General features: G+C 56.1%; 1 protein-coding gene across 19 annotated transcripts in view; it reads right to left on the bottom strand.

Annotated features, from left to right (window-relative positions):
- Positions 1-24422, bottom strand: part of TLE3 (TLE family member 3, transcriptional corepressor) — a 38655-nt gene extending 14233 nt beyond the window's left edge. For 5 of the 19 annotated variants that reach the window (XM_040970010.1, XM_040970009.1, XM_040970001.1 and 2 more), the window contains exons 1-6: positions 23353-24397; positions 22742-22842; positions 22191-22254; positions 21328-21372; positions 6178-6240; positions 4824-4898 (exon numbers count right to left, since the gene is read on the bottom strand). In XM_040970010.1, the coding sequence (XP_040825944.1) occupies positions 4824-4898; positions 6178-6240; positions 21328-21372; positions 22191-22254; positions 22742-22842; positions 23353-23376 (372 nt within the window). In that variant the 5' untranslated portion in view covers positions 23377-24397. Of the gene's footprint in view, positions 1-4793; positions 4899-6177; positions 6241-21327; positions 21373-22190; positions 22255-22741; positions 22843-23352 lie in introns of all 19 variants that reach the window. The other 14 variants (XM_040969999.1, XM_040969997.1, XM_040969998.1 and 11 more) reach the window with 4 other exon arrangements.
- Positions 24423-26448: the final 2026 nt, after the last annotated feature.

Here is a 26448-nt window from a genome sequence, read left to right on the forward strand (position 1 = left end):
TAAGAGCTCGGATGCCCAAGACTGCCCTGCTGCCCCATCACCTTTGGAAAGCAGACAGATTTCTTATTACAAAAATAACACATGCTCATTGTAAAAAAATTTAAAAAAAAAAGGTAACATTAGAATCTAAGGACAAATGGCCCTCAACCCCACCACAGATGACTCTTCTCTATGGAAATGTATGAGTTTGAAATGTATTTCTTCAACAGAAGGGCTCTTGTGGATTACCACAGTAGAGTTTGGTTTTAAGGAACCTGCCTGTGCTTTTTAGTGGCTGTATGGTATTCCCTTATGTGGGTGGATGTGTGCCAGTAGCTGGCAGCCCAGTTTGTAACTGGACACAGCAGTGCCCCTCTGCTTAGAGACCAGTTGTTAGCAAGTCAGGGAAACCAGTAAAATCCCAGAAGCCACACCCAAGTTTTATGGTGTGGAACCACTAGAAAAGTGGGGAAGAATGGCTCCCAAACAGCTCGCATGCTGCCTGTGCACGTGGCTAACCCTCTGTGAACAATTTGATTTCAGGAAAAACAAGGGTCGGCTTCCTGTGTGAGCACCAGGTTTGAGTCCTGGCTGCTCTACTTCTGATCAGTTTCCTGCTAATGTGCTTGGAAGGACAATCTGGATGGAGTGCCAGGTTCGGGGCTTAGGCCTGGCCCAATCCTGGGAATCGTGGCCATACGCAGAGTGAGCCAGTGGAGGAAGATGACTCTAGCTTCTCTCTCTCTCCAAATCTTTCAAATAAATAAGTGTTTTAAATGCTTACTGCAGATTTGAACACGGACAACGACACGAACAATTCTATATGCCCAACTCTTGGCTGACCAGGTCCCATCTCCTCTCCTACACTCTCCTCAGCTGACATCTGTCCAGTCCAACTGCCACCTCCCTTTGGGAGCCTCCACAGCATCCTGGCCAGCACACACTTCTCCCTTCCAAGTCCTTGCAGCTCAGCCTCAGCCTTGAATCCTTGGGCAAACTGGCCCACCTGCTGTTAAGAGTTGCAGCTCCCTCATCCATCAAATGGGGGGCAAAGCAGAGGCCACACTATGGGGGTTGATAGAGGTCCACTTGTGTGACCGTGGGCAAAGGCAAGCAGGTGCTCAACCCACATCAAACATAGCTCAGGTCATCAGGTCTCCTTGTTATGCACCACGCCTGGGAGCCCTGGAAAGAGAGCCCATCTGGCTGATGGGCACTCAGGGCACAAGTTCTGGGTGAGCAATCAAGTTGGCAAAGGAACCGAGGAGGGAGAACCCAGGAACAGCTGGGAGTTCTGCCTTTCAGCCTCTTCTCGAAGGCCCAGCTCGATACTCTAGCAAGAGCTGGGCTTGGAGCTTCATCTCTGGGGTAGGTGGGGTTCTCCTACCGAGGATATGGCCACCCAGCAACAAAGGCATGGCAGCTGCAAGCAAGGTACTTGGTGGTGGCTTCCAAAGCTGAGCGGTACGAAGCAAAGCAAGCTTCTGTGCAAAGCCCAAGAATCTCTCATCTGCAAGGAACTCCCCGAGGTCTCCCAGTGGGCAGCACCAAGAGAAGACCAGCAATGTCGGACGCAGGGACGGCAGAATCCAGCTCAGCATTTGCCCTGCCAGGGCCCCACTCACAGCAGTCATGGTGGCCACAGAGGGCATAACAAAGTTACGCGATTGAAGGCTGCTGGTCATGGTCTGCCCCACTGTGGGCCTCTCCTCACAGCCACACCTGCAGAGCACAGGTGACTGGATGCAAGCACTGTGGCTGCAGCAGCAGAAGCCATTCCCTGTAATGCTCATTTGCGTCGTGGCTGTTCCACTTTTGAAGCAGCTCCCTGTTAATGGCCTGAGAAAAGCAGTGGATGATGGCCCAGGCATTTGGGTCCTTACATCCACATGGGAGTCCCAGAGCTTCAGCCTGGCTCAGCTCTGGCCACTGTGGCCAACTAGGGAGTGAAGCAGCAGATAAGCATCTCTCTCACTTTAGCAAAGTCTGCCTTTCAAACAAATAAATAAGCCTTAAAAAAATAAGAGAGTAAGATGCAGCTCAGCAAGAATCCCAGAAACCAGTGGCAGTCTGCTAGGTTTCTGGCTCTGCCACACTGCCCAGCTTAAAAAAAAAAAAAAGCCCTTTCTCTGTACTATCCTGTCTCCTCCTGTAGAATCCAGCTGAACCCAGCTCATCATCATTCTGGAAGGAACATGAGACCAAGTCAGTTCCACACAACCTCCAAGTCACCAAGGTGGGGGTCCAGGAATCCTATCCCGTTCCAAAAGCTCGCTCAGAGACATAACCAAAGCAGACGGGCCTCAAACAGGCGCACAGGACAAGTTGTGGCACGAGGGGCCATCCTCGGTCGTCTTCCCTGAACAGGTGAAGTGGCCGATCGATGGAGGGGTGAGCTTGGTCAGTGCACTTGGCTCCCTCATCTGTCCTCCAGCCCCTCTCCATGCTGACTACACCACACTAATTAGGATCCCAACTCTTAAGGAAGATTTTAGTCAAACCCAGGCGCATGCCAGACACATCCAATTTCCCTGTTTGACTTTTTATTTATTTATTTTTCCACTTGATTTGCAAGGCAGAGAGCCAGAGGGAAAGAAACACTCCCATATCCTGGTTCACAACTCCAAAGCCAGAGCTGCATCAGGTACCTAGGGACCTGCTGCCGAGGGTGCAGTGAGCAGGACTGGAAGTAGAGTGGGGACTCCACTTTCTGATGTCATCATCACTAACAGGGGCACTCTCGCCTTCTCTCTGAGCTGAGGAGTCATAAATAACTGCCAGGCCAGACAAGCCGTTGGGAACCTCCTCCTCTTCCTCCTCCTCCATTGTTGCACAGATGGCATAGCTGAGGCCCAAAGAACACAGAGACTTGCACAAAACACCTGCAAGGCCTAGACCTGGCACCAGGCTGCTCCTCCTCTCACAAGAGCAGATCCTACAGTGTCAGGGGGTGGCAGCCACTGGTTGCTGCCAAGAGCCCCTGGAAGCCCCACCTCCCTCCAGGGGTGGCTCAGCTGCAAGCTCACAGGGGCAGGGGGTGGAGACAACACGTCCATTGCACATGCAGTCACGCATGGCTCCTGGAGCAGGCCTCAGCTGTCTGTAACTCCTGCCTGGCGCGCTCCGTCAGGCGCGGCGATTAGATGGCTGCCTGCTTAATGACAGGGCGCTGGCTGCATTCACTCAGAGCCCGAGAAGCAATTACCTTGAAAATGGGGGTCACAGGCCCCACTCGTTGGCTTTAATTGAATTCCAATATCTGCCTCAAGCTGCCTTGACTTAACTTGTAGCTTCCTAAATGCTACTTAAAGGAAGTGGGGCTAATCCAGGCCACACTTCTCCCAATTTCACTCCTTTCTTGAAACTTAAAAAATATTTTCTAAAAATATTTCTTTTCCAAAGAAAAAGGTGAGAATGGGGATCTGGCTGCGGCCACTGCAGAGTGGGAAAGCTCAGCTTCCGTGCCTTCAGAGGTGCCCAGGAGAGGAAGGGAGCTAGCAATGACAGGGGAGAGATCTAGCCAGCCAGCAGGAGAGCTGCTCATGAAGCTGCTCATGGGGACCCAGGCCACCCACCAGGGCAGTAGTGAAGAGCCCCGAGATGGCAGTCCCACCTGAGGTCACTGTCCACCCCCACCATCATCACTGGTTCTCAGCCAGGGGTTGTTCTGCAGTCTACGGCAGCTCTGGGCATGCCCAGAGCAGGGGGTGTTACTGACGGGAGTAGACACAAGTGTCAGGAATGCTGTGACACACCAGGTAGAAAAGGTGAGCCAGTCAGTGGCCCTCAAACATCTATACTGCAGAGATTGGAAGACCCTAAAGGGCCCTCACCTGGAAACATCAGGGTTCCCCGCCAGCCCTACAGCAAGTGCTGCCTGCCTACAGCTCTGTCTCCAGGCTGAAGGCAAGGGCAGACTCCGCTTACTACATGGCAGGATTCACACCCCACTCTTCCCCAGAAGCTCAGGGCAGAAGCACCGGGCTCACTTGCCAAAGGACCCCAGCCACCCTGGGTCCCGCAATGGAAATAAAACCTCAAGCTTCCAGAGTCCTGGACGGTGGTGGGGAAGGCTCCCAGTCAGGAGCTAGTTCATCCTACATGCAGTGAAGAGCCCACCCAGGGCCACCGGACACAGAACGGAAGCTGGACACAGCCTCTGTGCTTCTGCCCCAGACCAGAAGCCAGCAGTCAGCACGCACTCTACCAAGCACAGGAGAATGAGATGCAGGGCTGTGGTACTCCCATGACATAATGCTCCGGCATTAAGAACAAGAGGAACAACCAAGCAGACAGGGACCTAGTTTACTGCTTACCGACGATACCGTGGAATGATCTAGAAAGCTCAGTGGCCCCAGGAGCACTCAGTGGCAAGGGCCTTTCAGAAGGCTGAGACCTGTCTAGGTGCCCCCATGGCATTCCCAGGGCGGGACAGACGGTACCCAGCCAGGCAGCTCAGCATACGACGCAGCAAAGCCCAAGCCCAAACCCTACAGCACAGCAGAGGCAGGCCTGACCCCAGGTGGCCGGAGAAGGGCAGGCCTCGCCTGGGCGTGTGGGATGGGGGCAAGCAGTTCAATCACCAGGGGTGATCCAGGCCCTCATCCTCTCCAAAGCCCAGGGAGGACGAAGCAGATATGCTTCAAGGCGGGTCTAGGGAGTGTCTGGCACCCCTTTAACTCAGGGACTGGGAAGGCCCAAAGGAAGGAGCCCCCAAAGGGGTCTGAGTCCAGAGGCCGCCCTTCTTTGAGGCCAGCTAAGGTCAGGTTTGTTCTGATTATGGCAAATGAGAGGAATAAAAGGGCTATACACACGGTGAGAGGTAGACTGGGGAGTCCACGTACCCCGATGATGGCGTTCAGCTCCGTCATGGTGACCTGCTTGGCGCGTTCCACTGCCTGCGCCACCTGCTGCTGGTGCTGGAGGGAACAGGGCGTGGTTAGGGGCGGCCACCTCCTTGGCAGGTGGGCAGGCTGTGGACTCGGGGAGGGCCTCTCATGACAAAGCTCCCTCAAAATAGCCTGGGATTCAGGTGGGATGCGTGACAAGACCTGCTTCATTGCTGCACATCATTCAATGAGCATGTATTACTTCTGCCTTTCCCATGGACTGGGCAAAGACGGCTGTCAATCAACTACTACCCCAACTGAAGAACTTCCTTCCCATACGGTTTGAAGATGAGCCGCCTATTTGCCGGCCTTACAGAAAGAACATGAACTTTTTAAACATGACAGCAACCCTGTCACCATGGAGGGGGGTGTGGCTGTGGCACTGCCAGGATGCCTGCGATCTCTAGTGTCTATGTGCACCTATCACAGTTGCCAAGAAACAAACGAGGTCTTGGTCCAGGCACACAGGAAGGCAAGGTGGCCATGTGGACTCTGCCGTAAACTGCGTCAGAGACGCCCCTTGCATGCTGGCGGGGTGTGCACAGCGGACAAATCTCCACCTCGTCCCTCCACTTTGCTGTGTGCCCAAAACTGTTCTTAAAAAAGAAAATCCAATCCACTAAACAGGACGCACTCCCAACCTTCAACTACGATGTAGATCCAGCTACACACACCACACCACACCACACCACACCACACCACACCACACCACACCACACCACACCACACACCTGTCTGTTACTGGGCGGCAATCGCTGAAGGTAACTCCACATTTGATTGCTATTCCAATTCAACCAGTTACTGGCCGGCCATCCATCTGCCTCAGAGACCCAGGCACCACAAGTGAGTAGTGCAGGGGTGGCACGTGCCTCTGCCAGAGTGACGCTGTCTAAGGCAGGTGCTCTATCTGCCCTTGGATCCTTGAAGTTTCTATCTCCCATCACCCATTAGTGTGGCGCAGCTACGCGTCAGCTGCTTGGCGTGCTTAGAAGGCATGTGATCCTGTGGTCTTGCTTCTAGCAAGTGCATCATTCCACACCTGGGGGCTGAGAGTCCCTCCGGCACAGGGAGTAGCCCTCAGGACTGCCTGGGACAGGACACAGCAAAGCAGAGCAGGGAATGCAGGTCTGAGTGGGACAGGCCAGGACACTTCCTCTCTGGACTCTGGTGGTGACACAAAACACCCCTACCAGGGAGAATAAATGTTCCCTCCGCTGTGGCCTGCCACAGAAACCCCCAAGTCAGTTGGGAAAGAACCAGTGCCCAGGGATGCGCAGAATGCAAGGGAGGAAACAGGCCAGGCGCTCACCTCTTGTGACAGGAAAGGCATGATCTGTGCTAAAATCGTGTTCAGTCTCTTCGCGATCTCTGTCTGCAAGGGAAAAAGAGACTGCATGAAGCCCAGGCAAACAAATCAAATCGCAAAACGTCATGGACAAATCCAAGCACGAACTCCGCCCCAGCCACAGCCCCTCACTTTCATCCTGGGCTCTGTCTTTTCCACTCCCAACACTTCCGTGGCACAGACACCACTTTCAAACCCACTTCTACTGTGCACACTCCAATTTCCCTTCAGAAGTGGTCTGTGTCTAATCAGATTCACAATCTAATTTGTAGCCTCTCCTTAACAATAAAGCAACCAACCCGCCCCCAGCAAAGGCCATCACAGCAATCAAATGCAGTCTGCTGAGGGAGGAGGTGCCCTGCCCATGTGCCACTAAGGGAGGGGTCGAGAGGAAGCCCCCACAGGCCGCACCTGGCAAAGCCTCCTGCTGCAAGACACCGCACCACCTGCTTTTTCCTGCTGTAGCTCTTCCACCCACGCGGGGCCTCCTCACAGAAACACACTGTCCCACCATGATGGTTCATACTTTTTATTAAAGTTTATTTACTTAAAAGGTACAGTTAGTAAACACAGGGAGAAATGGAGAGAGCGTCCATGTACAGTTCAAGCCCTCAGATAGCTGCACTGGCTGGAGCTGAGCAATGCTGAAGCCGGGAGCCTGGAGCTCCATCCAGGTCTCCCAGGTGGATGCAGGGGCCCACACACTTGGGCCATCTCCCACTGCTTTCCCAGGAACATCAGCACGCAGCTGCATCAGAAGTGCGGTATTCAAAAGTGAACCAGCACCATCGGTATGCCAGCTTCACAGAACCTGCCCTCAACACCACCCCCCAAATAAGGGTTCATGTGTTGAGGTGCAGGCTTGTTTGAAAAGTTGCTCCAAGAGGTAATTCCTTAGGTTTGCCTCATTTTGGTGGATCACAGAAAAGCAACGGTCTCAGCAAAGACCACATCTGGGAAAGCATCACCTGTTCCCACCCGCGTTCCTTGCCACGACTGGTGTGAAATGGTTAACTCAGTGCAGCCAGGAAGGCCTGAAGTCACAGACAACTCAGCATGGCTTTTCTTGTTTCACTCTGAATCCTGAGCTACCATGACTGAGGTCCCAAAGCTGGCTTCAAAGCTTTCATCAGCACATAACAACCTCAGAGACAAAACCATGACAACAGCTTTTAAAAATCTGATCATTCGCACATCAAATGATCCTGCATGAGAAATCTTTGAGCTTGTAACATAAAAAACAAAGCCAGCTCAAAATCAGGCCTGGACCTCAGAGACTTCCTGGGGCCAACAACCTGCTTGCCTGCTACCCCGGGCCACTGCTCACCCAAAGAACCTGCGGGGCCTCCACAGCCCAGTGCCCAGGGGCTGCCTACCACGCCACGCTGAGCTCTAATCCCGAGAGCCTGTCTGCAACAGTGGGGCTCCTAGTGGGGATGGCTGTTTCCTGCAGAGCCACTGCTGGCACTGGAGGTGAGGGAAAGGCATCTACATACCTCAGGCCAGCTATGCTAATCACCGCTCCCACTTCCAGACACCTCCCAGAAGAGGGAGCAGTGCCACTCCCATGGAGGCCCACGGAAAACCCACACTAGCATACTGCGTGTCAATTTCCATCCTGAATGCTCTGACCTGACTGACCAAGCTGCACAGGCCTGTCCTGCGCCTTGCGGGATCTTACACAGAGCGTCTGGCCTGTACTCCTGATACCCATTGCTGACACCTGAAGAATCTGGGCAGATAATCGGGTCACTGCTCTAGGAACTAACACAGTTACTGCAGCAGGGTTTTTGTTTTTGTTTTTTTACATCAACTCACCTCTCCCACAAGTCAAATGAAGCTAAGGAAGGGAAATGAAACCCGAGTTCCAGTAGGAGTTCTAGAAACAACGCTCTGGGCTGTGACTCCGCCTGGACCTGCACAGGGCAACAGGTGCCGTGGCCCGTCCCTGGTCACGTGCCCATGAGGATGCGAAGACTGACCTGCCTTGTGGCTCAAGGGGCTGAGGCCTCTTACCTCAAGCAAGGGAAGGAGAGCAGGGACCAGTGTTCAGTAGGGGAACAATAAACGTCTGGCCCAAAGGACTGCCAGCCTCCTGATATTCATTTTTGGAAACTTGTCACTGCAGCGTCACGTGACTGCAGTTGGCGGGCCCAGTGTGGACGAGGTGTTGACATACAACTGGGAGGCAGGCAAGCAGAGGCCCACCCATCACCTCGGTGGGCCCCACCACTTCCCATTCTCCCTCACCTCCTGCAGGCCAGAGGCAGGCTCGGAACTTCCCCATCACTCAAGTTCCTTAAGGAGGACTAAATGACCACTCCTTCACCCCTGGGAGGGGGGCTTTGGAAGAGCCCTGCTCTTGCCTATTTCCTTTGGCACACAGGGTTATGGGACTGGAAGGAGCTGAAGAACAAGTGAAAAGCAGCCCATCTCCTCTCCACCCTTTAGCAAGCACACGGCCATGGCTACCTCAAACGGGTAGTTGGTACAGCCAGGGCCAGCGCCCAGCATCCTTGGACGGGAAAAGGGAGCTGCTGGCATTTCACAAAACCATGTCCACCTCAAGGCTTGGCACCTAGGCCACCAGGTGGCTGTGGCTGGATCGCTCAGAAGCTGTGTGGGTGGCTCACACAGCTAGTTCCCTGCCAGTTACGGCCTTTCCCCCACTGAAACAAGCTCCTGCCTCCCGACACCACAAATACCAAGCAAGGGTTCCAGAACATGAGCATGCAGACATGGAACCTTCCACAAGCCTGAGTTAGCGGCATTCAATCCAACATTCCTGAGGTCTAAGCTAGGTGTCTGAGGGAGGAAAGGACCCCAGGACAGTGCAGGGTAGAGGCAGACAGAGGGGAGGGGAGGATCCTTGTCTTTGGATCCTGGGGTCTTTGCTAGGCAGGAGGGGTAGGGAGGAAGCCTGCAAACCCCAATGTTTCCGAACTACAACTTTACCACCGTTTGCTGTTGATCCCTCCTGGTCTCCCCAAAAGTCAGAAGCGAGGAACTGAATGCAGCCTGAGAAAGATCTGGCGCACTCCAATGGGTCACAGAATGCACACCATTCACTCCACAGCTTTCTCAGGCTTACTTTGCTGAGAATGGTGACAGGAGGTAGAAGCTCTGAGAGCGGGGAGCCAGGTGAACAGGGACCATGAAGAGCAACAGCAAGCAACCCTAACAACAACATCCCCCACGTTCCCCACCACCAAGAAAGTATGGAGAATGCCCTTCTGGAAGTCTCCATCTCTCAGACAGAGAAACTGACACACAGCAATTGAGCAACTCACTCGAACAACGACTTCCTACCAGCAAGCCAAGTTTCGACATTTTGAGAGAGCTTAAAGAAATGTTTTTGAAAGCAAAACCACCGTCTGGGTTGATCATTGACAGCATTTCCGATGAGGACAGCTGTTAAAACAGCGTTGGCTCCAACGCAAACACCCCCCAAACACCAGCTCCCAACAGAGGAAAAACATCAACAAGTACGACTTCAAGTAGGACAAGGTAAGACTTCAACCGTCAGGACAGGTCACGCAACACAAGGTGGGACCTGATCCTATGCGAGAATGCTTGGGGCACAGCCTGGTCCCGTCCATCGGGGTACATCTGCCCTCCACCCTTCCCTGCATTTGGTTCCCACAAGCCGGGTCCCGCAAACCTTCCATGTGGGGCTCGGAAGTGGTGGTAGGTTTCTTGCCCCTCAGAACAAACTCATGTACCCGATGCAGGCAGGAGCCAGATGCCAAGGTCCTGCCTTGTATGGAATCTTCACCCCCAGTGGGGTGCAGGGGCTGACATCTGCCCTGGGTCTCTTTCAAGATGGTTAGACAAACAAATGAAGGCAAGTGGCGGGGCAAACACCATTTCCCAAAGAGCCATCTGTGCCATGAGCGCTTGTGGCTCCCCTTGGCACCACCGTCAGCTCCAAGGCAGAACCCCGGAACAGCCCATGGTCAAGTGGGGCTACTCAAAGTCCACATCTGTCACTGCCTCAGCCCATCTCTGCTCTGCAGAGCCTGGTCCTTGTGCCACAGCAATCTCCTGCTACTCCTGGCTCTGACAGTGCCCGACACACAGTCAACGGCCACTTCCAGCAGTGGTCTCTGTCAAATGCGCAGTGTCTGCTCCCAGGAACTGAAGTGCACACTTTATCTTCACCCTTCACAACAAGAACTAGCAGAGGGGGGAATGCACAGCTTGAAAGAGCATGTTCCAATCCAAAGCCACCAGGCCGGCTGTGTGGCTGTGGGCCAGTTGCCTCCCTGCTCTGGGCTCTAATTTTCCTGTCGGCACAACTGAGTGGCGAGCTGGATGACTTCTGATATCCAGGAGTCCTCGCTCAGGGCTTTGCATGTTACAAACACTCCTGATCGCCCCTAGCACATCACTTCCTCCATGCAGCTCCGCCCAACAGAGCAGGGACAGCTGTCCGGCCACGGGCTAGGCTGCCCGAGGAGCTGGCAGGAGCTCTCTTCTCAGCACGAGCCAGTGAGTTTGTACATCACTGAAACTACACATGGCTGCCATGGGGCCGCCAGGCTAGAGCAGTGACACTTCACCACTAAGCACCAAGCACCCACTGTTCACAGCCATGATGCATGGGAAGGACTGGCCAATGTGCCCGAGAAGGCCAGGCTCCGGTCGAAAATGCTTCATTTAACAATTCTGTGATTGGAGGACAGGTGAGAGGACAGCTGGCCCATCCAGGTTCCAGCTTTCTAGAATAAACACTGCTCTCACAAGAAGCAGGACAGCGACGCGGGATGAGCAATGTGCTAAGAGTCTGGAGACTGTGATGTGTCAAAGGAGAGATCAAGAGTGGGGCCCCGGGCCCGGCGCGGTGGCGCAAGTGGTTAAAGGTCCTCGCCTTGCACGCCCGGGATCCCATATGGGCGCCGGTTCTAATCCCGGCAGCCCCGCTTCCCTTCCAGCTCCCTGCCTGTGGCCTGGGAAAGTAGTCAAGGATGGCCCAAAGCTTTGGGAACCTGCACCCGAGTGGGAGACCAGGAAGAGGCTCCTGGCTTCGGATCGGCATAGTATCGGCCCATTGCGCTCACTTGGGGAGTGAATCATCGGACGGAAGATCTTCCTCTCTGTCTCTCCTCTCTGTATATCTGCCTTTCCAATAAAAAAATAATAAAAATAAATCTTTAAAAAAAGAGTGGGGCCCCAAAGTAGGAGGACATGGCAGGGGCCTCCCCAGCTCTGTGTCTGCTGGGTGCTCCTTCTAAACCTGTGTCTGGGCGGGGTCTCAGTTAGCTCCAGGGTTCTAGAATTTTCATCTGATTTGACCTGGTTCTGTGATTCTAATTCTGGCATATCTGAAATGAATCTGATTCTTCTAGAATTAACATCACAGTGGGGGTTCAGGGTCAGCTAGAGGCTTTGCAGGAGGCAGCTGGGGTCCCAGGGCTCCTGGCAGCCTCCCAGCTGCAGGCCCCTAATCACTCAGCCATCAGACACTGCAAGATTTGGGCAGCTTTATCTTAGAAGATCCCACTGCATTCCCAGGCAAGTCTAAGTTGATAGTCCTGCAATTACTTGGCTACAAGATGACAGTCCTTGCCAGGCAGTCTCTCCTGGAGCTGAACCTCAGGAGCACTGAGATAATACAGAGGTGGGGGGTGCAGTGGGAGAGAGGGGAGACCTTCAATAGAAGTCAGGGTGGGGTTCCTGCCCCCATTCCAAGGAGCTGCAGGTTACAGAGGAAAGCAGAGCCTGAGCCCCAGGGAGCGCTGCCCTGTGCCCTGGAGGCATTGGGGAAGGCTTCCATCACAGCCCACTCAATGACAGGGAGCCTCTTTAAAGGCCCTTTTAGCACTGACATATTGATCAGATTATATATAACCACGAGGCCTTAAATATTCATGCCTGCTGAGGAGGCCTGCTGAATTCTTTATGCAGGGAGGACTTGGCACAAGCAAGGCCCACAGCCCTCAGCGTGACCCCAAGGACCTGTCTCTCCTGGGAGAGGCAAGGGGGCACGGCTGGAGCCCTGTGCTCCTGCGGGGAGAACAGCTAGGGGCAAGGGAGTCCAGAGACCCTGGGCTTGTGAAATGACCTGGAGCAGCCCCCAAGGGAACTCCGCCTCCTCTTCAGATGTAAGGGAACTGGGGCCCTGCTGGCTGGGACACAGAAGGGGCAGTTCTTGGGTACCTGTTTGCTGAAAGGCAGGTTTGGGTGCACAACAATGATCAATGAGATCTCTCAAAACTGAACCAGGGACTGTGTGTGTGCAAGGACTGGGGCACAGGCACTGGCCACTCCCTGCCCGAGGAGGCTGGCCCCTCCCTCCCTGCCCGAGACCCCGAGACTTAGCATTTCTCAGACTTGCCCGCTTCCATCCACCCAGTTCCCTGGTTAACAAGATCCAATAATCTTTAAATATTTGTTCACTTCAATTTCTTGGTTCCCAAACACATTAAGCCCTGCTTGCCTCCCGCCTCCCCGCTGCAGGGGCGGCTCTGAAAAGAGCTAGCTTGTCTGGGGCGACAGGGACAGCTCTTTCAGGTCCCACCTTCTCCCAGTACTGCCCATTCATCCCAGGCCCACCACCCCCTCCCGCCCTCTTGAGCTCCCCTCAAATCACCCCAGCCCTCCCCCACCTTCCCAGACACCATTGGCCAACTCCTGCCTGGAGGAAAAATTCTCAATTCATCCCTGTGGGGTTGCCATGGCAACCCCCAGCCACCTAATCCCCCCAAGGCACATTATGCAAATCTCCCCCTGCCCCTCAACAGGCTGTAAAAGTCACATGACCCTTGCAGAGGGAGCACCCGGCAGGTCAGCCTTGCACAGGAAACACTGCCTACAAGGGCTCTCTGGGGGACCCTGGTGGCATGAAGGGAACACGTGGCAGCAAAAGGCAGGGACCAACTGACCTGTGGGCAGAGGCAAAGCCCCATTCCCACTCACCCCAAGAGAACTGTCCATCCTTACAATCTGTCTAAACACTACCATCATACTCACTTCCTACAATTAAAAGCGTCCTCTCCCCCCAACCCAATAACGATGGCCGAAGGTAGTGGCATTCCACAGACCTTAAGAATCACCATCAGTACCTAGAAATTTATCTTATCCCATCCACTCCCTCAGAAGCCAATCTCCTCAATTCAAGCTTGCATTTTAGGAAGGATGCTTCGGGAGACCCAGGATGGCCAGGCATCATTCATCTAGAAGCAGCACTCTCCCTGGGCAGACATCTGGCAGTATCCCGAGACAGAGCAGTATGTCCCAACTAGAGGGGTGAAACCAGTAACCTTACACCACCTAGAAAATCCAGCCCCAAATCCCACCCTCCATGCCGATGTCCAATGCAGCCACCTGGGCCCTGAAGCTTGGGGTGGACATGTGGGGGCCTGGAAAGGCCACACCCGGATATGGCTTGTGGGTGAAGCTGCCCAGGGTTTCCAGGTTCTCACCTGCCACTGGGCTTAACCTCTTTAAGCATCAATGCCCCTGCGTGTCTCTACTGCAAGACTGAGCAAACTGGTTACACCAGGAAGGACTAGGGCCAAGTCTTAGAAAAGTCCCAACACCAAGGATCCTGTCCTCTGCGGCCTTGGCAATCTGGAGATTCCATCCCACTGTGCCAATGCCTTACAGAGAGGGCTTGCCACCTGCACAGTACTAGCTACCTGGTTCACACCTTCCTCCCAATACTTCCTATAGCCGCTCTGCCACCAGCCAAAGTGAAACTCAGTTCCTCACATTGCATGCACAAGAGCCACAGGTGGGTGTTGCTGTGGTGGCAACAATGGGTTAAGCCACCACTTCCAACACCAGTTCCCATATCACAGCATCAGTTCAAGTCCCAACTGCTCTACTTCGAGTCCAGCTCCTTGCTAATGCACCTGAGAAAGCAGCTGATGGAGGCCCGAGTGCTTGGGCCCCTGCCACTATGTGGGAGACCTGGATGGAGTTCCTGGTTTTGGCCTGACCCAGACAACAGCTGCAGCCTTTTGGGAGTTAAGCCAGCATATGGAAGATCTCTCTGTCATTCTGCCTTTCTAATCACTAAAAGAAACACTAAGCAGCCACCTGTGGCTGATGATGGCTGCCGTTCTGAACAGCAGACACACAACTTGCACTCGCTGAGGACCCTCCTACTGTAGCAGAAAGCACAGTAACCTCATTACAAGTGGAAGTTCATGGAGGTCATCAGGTCTGCCCAAAGTCACACACCAGTACGTACAGATCTAGGATTGAAGCCTGCCTATCTCTCAGCCATCAGAACATTCTAGCACCAGCTCCCAGGCCACTGCACCCAACTTCCCAGGACTCCCCTGAAGGAGAAACAGAAGAAGTCCCCTGCCACAAAGGTTGTCAGTAAAGACCTCCTGCTGGGCATCCTTCCTACTCACTACCCAGTCAGCCTGGGAAATGCCCCCCAGGCACCAAACAGGAGGAGCCAGGGGAATGGGGAGTGAGGAGGAGTGGGGCCAGAGAGCCCCGGGGAGAGGAGGAACCCCACAGAAGCCAAGAGGAATCAATCTACACACACCCACACCCCACCAAGCAAGGACCTGGTACAGAAGTGGCCCTGACCATCCATCCAACTGCCCAGGTCAGAAGTCAGAGGAGCCCCTAGGGGCAGCATCTGGGGAGGGGCTGCCAGGCCACATGCTAGGTCAAGCGCCTCCCCCACCAGGGGAGAACCCCCTTTGGGGGCTCACAGCTTTTCAGTCTCCACTTAGGATTTGAAAAACAAAGCACAGTGAAGGAGCTGTGAACAACACTCATCTGGGATTTCAAAGCCAGAGGAGATAAAGCCAGAACTCTGGCCATCCTAGGCCCAGCAGGGCAGGCTGGCCAGCGTCTGGGTCCCCTCCTGCAGCCCAGATGGAGCCCAGGCCTCCTACCCCCTTAAGGCCACTTGACTGTTTCTCACCCTTCCCTTCTCCTTTTGTATGGTCAGAAATGAAAACGGAGAGAGAGAGAGAGAGAGAGAGTAAGGCAGAGCTGGGGACGCTTTCACCAGTCCTTCTACAAACCACAACCTTGGTAGCCCACAGCCTCTCAGAAACTTTATGGCACAGGATCAGAGGAACATTGCCCCGGACATGAGTCCCCCACAAAATACACCCATGCACCTACTGTGGCGCCCCCCACAAACAGGAGGTGATCCTGGCCCCTCAGGCCGCCCACAGCCTTGTCCCTGTGCATGCCCAACACCCTTGTAGAGACTCCAGTGCCCATGATCTTGGGCTCTTAAGACAAAAAAACGCCTATCTAACCTGCTCAGCAAGCAACTGCTGTATTAAAACCCATTAATATCTGGGAAATTACACTTTCCTTAACACTTGGTCCTCAATAAAGTTCTCCCTGAAGGGTTACTGGCGTGGCAGAATTCGGGGCCTGCACAGACACACAAGCCAAGGCCACCGATGCTCCCCACTTTTGGCAGAAACATCCAGTCTTGCAGAAAACAAGGCCATAGCCACAGCCAAAACTCCAGACCACGAGGGGGCTGCCCACAGCTGGTTCCCTCTGTAGGCCACAAGCGATGTGCCAATGGAGGAGGTCAATGGTGGGGGTTGCCTGGGGTGACAGGGAGGCCCTCGTGGATCTCAGGGCTGACCAGATGAAAGCCGGGTTACCCCTTGCTTAATGCCCTCAGCCCTTACACCCCCCTCAGGGCCTGAGACAGCTGCAGAATGACCAGCTCCCAGACTCAGCCATGGGAAGGGCTGAGGGGCCAGGCAGGGATTCCTTCCTTATCAGACAGCTAAAAGATCTAAGGCTAAGCAGAGACTCACCCATTCCCTCCTTCAGATCCCCAAGACCCACACAGTGGGAAGGGGCTGCCCTCCCCCAGCTCCTGGGGTTTGCTGCCGGCTCAGGAGGATGCCTGGAAGCCACAAGGCCCCCAGAGAGCCCTCAGTTGCCCCCGTCCCTTTTCTCTGAGCCTCAACTGCAGGGGGAACATTTGTTTTTGAAAGGCGAGAGAGGGGAGGCAGACACCACCCTGCATGGGTCTCGGAGAACATTTGTTGAAAACAAGATATTGTCCCCTGACGCATATAAAAACAAGGCCCTTGAGCACGCAGTTCTCACTCTGGTACACAATTATGGGTGCTTTCAGCTGTCTAGCACTACTTCAAGTGCGCTCTTAAACCAGACTGTCAATGGCATGTTGAAAGCTATTTTGCTGGCTGCTATCATTAATAGCAGAGTGGAGAGCTGGGCTGATGAGAATTAAATATGGGGGAGGGGCGGGTCATAACCAGTCATTACAGAATTACCAACACGAGGGAGGAGACAATGCCACTTTGGGGAATAAAGTTGAAGCCAGCATCTCACGGTGGGCAGCCCAGAGCGGCCCCCGCCCCCATCGTTGGACAGATGGACCGGGGCCAGCTCTGGAGAGCCATCTGGGGCCGGCAGGAGCCACTGAGTCGTGAGCTGTGAATGTGAGGGCAGACAGGCCTTCCAGATCGCTCAGCTGCAAATGTCACCACCTCCCCTCACTGCCCCAGGCAGTCCCCGCCCACACCATTCCCAGCTCAAACAAGTCCAGGGGCTAGGGCCACCCCGGGAGGCTCCCTGGAGGCTCGGCCCCGCCCCCACCCCTTTCAGGATGAGTAAGGCCTCCGTCCCAGGTGCTTCCCGTGACAGGCCACACCAGCACTTACTCACGGCACTGCAATTGCTTAGACACCAGACTCCGCAGCCAAGGTAAGGGTGTCGTGTTCATCGGCGTAACCAACTCCAGCCCACACTCACACATCCCAGACCCCTAATAAACACCTGGGGGGTGAATCCAACACCTTCATCTGCCTGATGAAGAAACTAGATGCGGGGCCACAGTGAGAGGGAGGCCGCCATCCAAGCCCATTTCTTCCTGCCGGGGCTCCACCCAGAGGCAGCCTGCTCCAGGCCTGGGGAGGGGGTGCCACCACAGCTAGCAGAAAGTGAAAGGCCCCACCTGGCACTTGCCCCAACGCCCACCCATTAGGCCTGCCAGGGCTCCAGTGTTCTGTACAAGCAAGACCAAAAACTTTCTCCCATGCAGAAAGGGAAGGGAATCCATTCCTTAAGTGCTACACTCCTTCAACAAAACAGCGGGGAGGGCGTCAGGGGAGAGCCCAGGCCTTTTGCTGGTCAGGGTGGAGGCAAGAATCGCAAGGGGAAAGCCAAAGCATACAGTGCCCACCCCTGCCCCTCCAGGCTGCTGGCCTGACTCTGATTTGTAATGCTGAGACCAGGGGTCCCCTGCCCACCCTCCAGGGTTCTTTTCAGTGGTCAGTGGTGTCCCAGAGGAACAGCAAAGGAGCTTGGGCAGCCCCTCCAGTAGACAGGATAAAACCAGCAGGACTAGGAGCTCGGCAGATGCCTGCTTCTGAGATGACCCACGTGGTGGACAGGAAATCCCAGAGCTCCCTGTGAGAAAGGTCAGGGGAAGCCAGGGTGGAGAGGTGTTTCGAGACGCCAGCATGGTGGCAAAAAGTGGCTTGCAGAGCTGGACGCAGATGGCGCGCGCACACACAGCCCAAGTGACCAGCATCCCTTCTACTCTGCTTGGCAGGGTCCTCCTCAACCCCAACCATTCCCAAGGTCCCAGGACATCTTCTAGCTAGCCCTGTGTCACAAAGGTGACAGGACCCAGAGGGGAGGGCAGTGACACCTGACAACTTCTCACCTTCCGCCTCAGCCCTGTGTGTCTGGCCACTAGGAGGAAACGGTTGCCACTTTTCTCTTGTCTGCAAGCCTTTCCCGGGGGAAGACCAGTGACGTTCTCTGGGCTGTTACTCCACACATCAAATCATTAGCTGTGCAAATAGCTGGCAATTCAGGACAGAGCTGTGGAGAGCAGAGCCAGCTGATAGGATTATACAACCTGAAGCGGGGTACTTTGGACTTTGGTGGAGTCCCATCTGTAAACTTAGCCTCCTTGGAGAACAATTTAGAAAGAAGTGACCGCGATGAAAGACAAAGAGTGCTATCAGTTAGGAAAGAGGCATGCTTTGTGTCTAAAGTCCTTAAGGTAGGAGGTCAGCTGTGAGCGCTGCAGCCTCACCCTTAGGGGACAATGTGATTCTGGACACCTGGACTCCCCTCTGGCCTCGATTTCCTCAAAACATGTGGGTGAGAAGGAGTGTTATCCTGTGTACGGAAGAGGGGAGTGCAGTGTTGGTGTGATGGCCTCCACTCCACTTTCAAAACATCAGCGCTCACCCACACTGGGCAAGGCGCAGGCTGGACTCCACAGCACCGGGGCCTTAAATCCACCACAGTTGCACGGCAGCCCCTGCCTCTAAGCCGGCTTTGTTATGGGGGTGGACTCTGAAAAGCCTCTGCGGGAGCAAGCTGTTCAGCCCCACTGCCTCCTCGCTGGCCTGGCTCACACGCCCGGAACATTCCATTCAGAAGCAGCAGTTGAAGGTGGTAGATGACCCCTAAGTCCTGGGCCAGGCCTGTGATACTGCCATCTTGGCTGCACCTTCAGTAGGGAAGGAGGCAAGGGGGCAGGAGAAGAAGCCATTTATTGCCTTCTCTGGGATATGACAGCTTGGAAAAATGAGATAGAAGTTCTCAGCTAACTGGTAGTGTCTTAAAAAAATAGAGCATTAAAAAATGTATATATATATATGTAAAAAAATATATATATATATGAGGTTGTGATGTTAGAGAGCTCCAGAGCGTGGATGAGCAGGCAGAGGACGCCACATTTCCCAAGGTGCCAGCTCGGTGGATCATCTATTATATAAAAGTAAGACAGGCCCCACCCCCACCCAGGCTTAAAGACGAAGAATCCAGCTTGTTTGTTCCAGGCAGATGTAATCGCGCACGAACAGTCAAGTCTGGAGGGCAGGACACTGCATGAATAATTCAAGCACTCCAGTCACTTGATTGTGTGTGCAGATAAAACACCAGTCAACCGCTAAACAGGTCAGCTGATAAACTTGTTTGCTCAGGCCTAACCACCATCCGCCAAGTGCACCCAAGACCCACACTACAATTAGTGGCAAGGCTTTCTTCTGTAGAACCTCACAGACCCAGGGAGTGGCCGGCCCCATTAGGTCAGGGTTGCAGGGTTTCCTCACCACCCTGCCTCTTTGTTCCCTGCACAGCCTCCGGCTGATTTCACCCCACTCAGACTGCCATAAACCAGTGAACAGGCTGGGAACAGAGGCTGGAAGGCAAAGGTGAGTGGCGAGCCAGGTCAAGGGCCCGGCTGCGGAATCCAGACAGCTCTGGCCTTGCCCCAGCCTCAGTTTTCTCACCCATGAAAAGGGGGCAAAGCAACCCCTCTGTCCACCACTGGCAGCTGAGAGGATTCAATGAGTCAGTGTAGCCAAACCTTAGGCCTTCTCCCCGAAGAAGGCTGCTTGGGCAAAGGCCAGAAAGCCCAGATGCACACAGCTGCTCTTCACACAAACCACCCCCCCACCACCCCCACCACCCCCAAGGCATTATAAGTTAACTCTTCCTGGGTTCAGCCAGTACCCAGGGCTCAGACTACAGCTCTGCTCCAGTAGCCAAGGTGGAGTCTCTGTGCCAAAGAACCATCCACACCAGACACAGGGAACGCCACCCATGCAGACCTCAACATGCAACGACGTATTAAACCTTAATTACGAAGCTCTTAGAATAACTGCTGCTATAAATTTCAACCCTGGGCGCAATTACCCTTTTTTAAACACACCCAAGATACTAAGCACAGAGAAGAAAAAGTGGGTGTGGACAAAGGGAGGAAGTGGCACCTTGCACAACACCCTCAAAGACCCCTGAAACACCTGGGACCCCAGCTCTGCTTCAGGCACTCTTGCTCAACCAGGGAGACGCAGTCAAGCCCACCCAGCAGAACCCACCCTTCCCAAGGAGAAACAGTTTGACATACGAAAAGCTGTGTGTTTACCATTTCTGCCAAAAAAAAAAAAAAAATACGCTGGGTAGCCTCCCAAATCCCTCAGGAAGCTACAGGATGGCCTGGCCACACTGCTCCAGGAACTCAGGCCATGTCCTACCTGGCACCAAGGAGGGGAAGGGAAACCAACAACAGGCTAGAGCCAAAGCCACCCAGGGATAGCAGGGTCACCTGGCGCTTTCACCTGCCCCCTTGAAGGAGCAAAACTTCAACCATGTAAATGACGGTTAATTTAGAGCAGAAAATCCATTCAAGTCACGGTCACCAAAGGCTAGAATGAGTCAACAGGCTTCTGAGATTTCAAGAACACCAATTGTTAAAAAGAACAAGCGGCCTGTGCCATTTATACGTGCCAAGTCAGTGCTAATCGCGGGCCAAGCCAAATTATAGGCAGCCTCTCCTCGGAACACAAATACACAAACAGGCCTCTCCCAGAGCCCAGCCTAGCAGTGGACTAGTTACTGATATGCACGCAGATAAAGGCTGTTTGTATTTGCTCGGTTTGAGGTATACTGTTATTAGAAGAGTGACAATACGAGGTAGTTTACATATCCATCAAATGACACCATACTAGCTAAACTGGTTTGACTTCAGGATTTTCAAAGTGGAGTTCAACCCCCAGCCATCGCCAAAGTCCTGGTTTGGCCACCTGTGGGCAACTTACTTCACCCCTTAGCTGCAGCTTCCTGCTGTGTAAAATGGGAACGCAGAGCTGCCCTCAAATCCAGAGACGAAAACACAGCCTCCCAAACCCCCAGGAGAGCACCCCAAGTCCGTTAGCGGCTTCAGGCCCTGACATTTCGACACCGCGGCCTAGCTTATTTTAAGACCCTTGTCCTTTCCCCGTGATCAGGGCAGGACATCAAATGAAAAGAGAGGAAGGAAACAGCAGAGGACAAGCACCTTGTTGCAGCTTCTCTGGAGCGAGACAGAGGGACAGAAGCCTCTGCTTTCTGAGGAGCGGCCAGGCAGAGCCTGCAAGGACAGCATTCCTCCCCTTTGGTCCTGTTCTCGCCGGCACGCATCCCACAGCCCTGAGGGCCAGACGGGCGGCAGGTGCACGCAAGGGACCGGACCATGCAGCCTTCCAGGACCACTGAGGGGCTGGGGGAGACACCAGAACTCAGCTAGCCCCCTCTCATCCAGCAGGAGATCCTTTAAGGAGCCCACACGTTAAAGTGTTTTTTTTTAAAAAAAAAAAAAAGGGAATAAAAACAGCTTTTAAAGAGAAAAGCACTTACCTGCTTGTGCATTTCAATGTTCAAGCCATAGGACATTTCATAGTACTAAAAATAGAAAGAATCACCATTAACAGACAGCCCAGAATTCTGTTCCCTTTTCAAAACCTGCTTTTTATGGGGGAAGACTTCTGGCAGACTGTACCTTTCTGATGCATTTGCTAAGGAGGTCTGAATCCAACCCCTAGCCCGCCCACAGAGGGACTTCAGAGGCACAAAGGCAGCCTCCTCGCCACAGAAGGGGACACACAGGCCAAGAGCCCGCCTGCCTCCCACATATCCTGTTTGTACAAGGTGGGGGCTCGACAGGGAGCCCAGTGTACGCTGGGACCCTCTTGTCCTCTAAGAGTTACTTAGCGGAGCACCGAGGGCCTCTTCTGCGGGAAGCAGGGCTGACAGCCTCATGGCTGCAGGTGCAGCCCCTGGGTGCAGGGGCGCGGGCTACCTGCTGCCCAGATACGGGGAACTCTGCCAAGCCAGAAGGCCCGGCAGAGGCCAGCACACCCTGGGGAAGGAGGGTTGCAAAGCCAGTTCACAAACACTCCCAAGGGGCCTCCAGGAGCTTTGTACTCTCTCATGTGAGGCGAACCTTGCCGGGTCGCCCCAGTGCCATCCTTCCAGCCAAGCCAGGGCAAGCAACCCTGGGAAACTCTTCAAAGCACCCAGGAAAGGCACACAAGCCTGGCAGGGCTCTCTGGCTGGAATTCGGGTTTCTCCTTCGGCCCTTCCAAGTGGCCCAGGCTAGGGGAAGCTGGGGAGGGGCGCAGGGCACACTGGGTCTCCACCGCTCCCCGGCTGCGAAGCTCAGCCATGGCGGGTCCCTGCGCCGCCCGCAGGGTCGCTCTCCTCCCCAAGCCGCTTCTCACCATCACATAATGGCGCTGCATCTCCGTCTTCTCATTCGCCAGCTTGTCGTACTCCACTTTGAGGCTGCGAGGGCAGAGGAGTCGACTCAGGCTGGCCGCCTGCAACCCCCGGAGCCTCCCGGGGCCGCTTTTCCGTTTCCCTGACACCCTCCCCCGGGGTACCCTATTATCTCGCTGCTGCCTTGGGGTGCACAGGGATTTGAGTGCGCGCTATGGGGACCGGGTGGAGGTGGGGACGACAAGCAACTCGAAACTTCCCACGGACGAGAGTGGGCTCATCCCGGCCGAGGAAGGGTGGGACCTTCGTGAACCTGCCCCCGACCCCATCCCTCGCCCGCGAAGATCGCGGGTGGTGTAGGGAGCCGAGCGGCCACGGGCAGTACAGGGTTAAGCCGGCGCATAGGGAAAGGGGAAACAAAAGGCAAGGCCTCCGCGGCCCCACCGCCCCCGGGTCGGGTGCCCCCCGCCGTCGCCGTGGGGGGCTGCGAGAGCCGCGCCAGGGACGCCCCCTCCCCGCCAGCCCCGGGGCGCTCCCCCTCCCCCGGCCTCACCTGTGATACTGGGCTTGCAGGAACTGGAATTCGTCTTTGATCCTGTCGCAAGACTCTGCCACCGTGAATTTAAATCCCGGCTGCCCGGGCTGATGGGGAGCCTGCAGCCCGCGAGGACGACACAGGGGAAGGGGGTCAGGGGCATCAGCCACGTCCCCGGCCCCTCCCCGCCAGCTCCCCACCGGAGAGACCGCCCTCACAGCCCAGAACCTTCCCCGCAAGTTTCTCGGCTCCCCGACGGGGCGGGGGGGAGGGGACGCCCCGGTTCCTCCTGGCCAGCCGCGTCGCTCCCATCCGCAGTCAGGCGGGGGAGGGGAGGACGCTGGGTGAGTAGCAAACTTGGGGTGGGGGAGGCGGCGGGAACGGCCGCCCCTCCGGCACCAGCAACCCCCACGCGGCCCGGGCGGGCCTGACCTCCCCCGTCCACAGCGTCCCTCGGTCCCCCATCCCCTTTGTGTGAGCGCGTGCGCACGCACACACACACACACACACACACACACACACACACACACCCATAAAGGTAGCAACAAGCAAAATGGAGGTGCCGGATAAACTGCCTCGTTTACCCTGCCATGATAGATGCTTAAATAAACCGAGTTGCAATTACTCACCGGATGTCTGCCTTGCGGATACATGGCAGGGAGGGGTCGTGATTCCGAGAGCGTGGAAGCGCCGAGAGCCCGGGCCGGGGAGGTGCGGGGGTGGGGGGAGCCGAGTCCGAGCAGGGGGCGGCCGGGGAACCGAGAACTCGCCCCCGGCCCCCCCAGCCCGCTCTCGCAGCGAAATCCCAGAGTCGGGCGCCCGCCCCAAGCGCAGACAAAGAGCCGCGAAGCAGGCGGCAAAGTCGTCGGAGGCCGGGCGCGAGCTTTGTGCGCCTAGGGCTCGGCGGGCTTCGGCCGGCTGCCTTCCCGGGGCTGCGTGCAGCGCGTCAGGGCCGGGGGCTCCGCGGACATCGTTGGCTCCCCCGGCGAGGCCGACGCGGGGTCCGGAGGCCAGGGGCCCCTGCTGGGGCGACCGCGGGTCCTCTCCGGGTCACTCAGCTCCTCGCGCGCCGAGAGGGGGGCGCGCCGGGGCAGCCCCAAGCATCCGAGGCGCGCGCGAGTCCGATTCCCAAGGCACGAAGAGGAGGAAACGAGGCAGGCCCGGAGGCTGGAGGCTCGGGGCCGCAGGAACACCGGAGAGTGCGGGCTGGAGCGCGCTGCGGGCGCTTCGCCGCCCCCCCCCCTCCTCGGAGAGGAGAGCCTGCTGTTCCGTCTGCCGCCGCCGCCGCAAGCCCTTCCTAGGACCGGGGAGGAACTCCGGGGCTCAGTAGGTGCAAATCAGCCTCCCGGGCATCCTGGCTCCAACGAACGGGGTCCTCGCTGCTCCCGGCTCAGGCGCCGCGTCCCCCCGCGAGGAGCGCTCGGGGCGCGCAGGCAGGACAGCGCAGGCACGGAGACGCTGCCGGAGGCCGGGGAGCTCCGCTGCTTCCTTCCTTCCCTTCGGCCCGGATCTCGGTGCCCAGACAAACCCCCAGAACGCGCGCACACACACACACACACAACACCGCACCCCAGTACGCGCACACACACACACACACACCGACAAAAAGTGCCCCGGACCTGCCGATACCACACACAGACTGGCGAGGGGGACGAGCACGAGGTCTGAACTGCCGCGAGAGCAGTTCCAAATAGGGACTGAAAAGTAACAAAATAATGTGGCAGCTCCGCCCGGCCGCAGCCAATGGCAGCGCGCCGTCCCCACGTGGGGCCACGGGCCCCGGCCAGCGACTGGACGCCGCCGGGCGCGACGTCACAATGCCCTCTTGTGTCTAAAACTATGCATGAAAAGTAGCAATCAGGCCCTACCCGCTGGTGACTTTCGCATGGGAGTGAAAAACAGCGCTCCTCAGATCAGGAATTAACCGAAAGACATATAATAAATAGATATATATTATAGGCTTGGGCTGCCGGAGGTTTTTCCTCTCTCCCCCCCCTCCCCACACTCTGGTTTTTTCCCACGATCTACTAGCAAATAATTATTTGGCGGGCGGGGGAAAGGGAGACGACAGGAATAAAAACAAAAGAAAACAGGACGAGCGAGCGGCACAGTCCTCGAAACCTGTGGCTGCTGCCGAGGTCTCCGCTCGGACTGCAGCGACTCCCCGGCCGCCCCGTCTCCTCAGGTCGGCGGCGCGGCCCAATTAGCCACCCTGTCACCCTCACGCTTCCTCCTCAGGAACCGGAGGGCCCGTGAGGCGGTGGCTCCAACCCTAAAAATCGGAGTGGACCCGTGGGCGTCCCTTCTGCTGCCCCCCCCACCAGCCCTTCCAGCTCCCCTTCTTTGTTCCTCTCGCCCATCTTTCCAGAAAGCCCGATCCGGCGCCCCTGAGGAGAGCGGCGGCCGCCGGCGGCGGGGGAGCCGTCCAGGCCCTCGGCGGGCCCCGCTCCGCGGTGTCTCCCCAGCGGGGGCACCGCGACGCCCTCGCCCGCCACGCTCGGCCGGCCGGGTCACGGTCCCGGGGGGGCTGGTGCCGAGCTCCGACCCGACCGGGCGGCCGCTAGACCCGCAGACCGCGAGCCCGGGGGCCCGAGGCCGCTCTGTTTCCCCCCTCCCGAGGAGCCAGAGCTCGGCTTCGGCGTTTGGATGAGGCGAGAGCGCGCGCGGACGCGGGGAGTCACACACGTGAGCGCCCGCCCAGGACTGAGCCCGCCCGGGCCGCCAGGCCCGACCGCGCTCCCCTCTTCATTTATTTATTCCCCTAAATAAAAACATAAATCGTGCGCGGCGCGCTCCGCAGGGGTGAGGGCGGGGAGAAGCGAGCTCGACAGATGCGAGCATCTGGCCGCAGCGTTCATTAGACACAAAATGGCTCCTCTTCCGAGCTTCCTTTTCCCCTCCCCCGTCTCTGCCCTCCCCCTGACGTCACGGGTGGGCGCTCCCGCTTCCTCCCCGCCCCGCCCCTCGCTGGCTCCGGCCCCCACGTGGGGGACGCCGGACACGCCCCCGAGCGCGGCCCGGAGGGCCAATCACAGGCCGGCCCAGGGCTTTTCCGTTCCTGATTGGCGGAGCGGCCGAGCGCTGTCGGTCGTCGTCCGGAGCTGTCAGTCAAAACCACGCGGGGTGGGGGAGCGCTGACAAATGCCGAGGCTTCTGAGCCTCCCGCTTGCAAATAGTGCTTGGAATGGCTGCTTAATTAGCTTTGAATGGCTTTTCCTTCCAGCTCAAACAATCTGTCACTACCATGTGGTATAAAGGAGCCATGCATAAAAAAGTAAGCAGAGGCTAAATATCAATTTGATTTTGTGTATCAAAGGAATATTTTATTTTTCTCCCTAGTAATGAAACGTATCAATTTAAATAATAAAAGGTAAAAACACACACACACACAAACCGAAAAAAAAAAGAAGAAGAAGAAAAGGAAAAAGAAAGACGGGGGGGGGGGGGAGAAGAGAAAATCCCAGCTCCACGGACGCCTGCAGTAGGTGCTGCTTGGCCCACCGACGGGAGGAAGCCTGGAGACCCCGTCCTCCCCGCTGGCCGGCACCTCGCGTCTCGTCGTCTGGAAGGGGCGGTGGGGGCGGGGAGGCCCCACTTTGAAGGGAGCGCTTTGAAGCCGCTAATCAAAGTGGAGGGGATTATAAGACCCCGTAAAACTGCAGTCCTCCAGCAGGTCTCGATTTGGGAGCCTGGAGGAGGGGGGCGGCGAGCGAGCGCGCGTCTCG

This window comes from Ochotona curzoniae, unplaced genomic scaffold (genome assembly GCF_017591425.1).
Source record: "Ochotona curzoniae isolate NIBS_2020 unplaced genomic scaffold, NIBS_Ocur_1.0 scaffold_4701, whole genome shotgun sequence".
NCBI classification, from domain to species: domain Eukaryota; kingdom Metazoa; phylum Chordata; class Mammalia; order Lagomorpha; family Ochotonidae; genus Ochotona; species Ochotona curzoniae.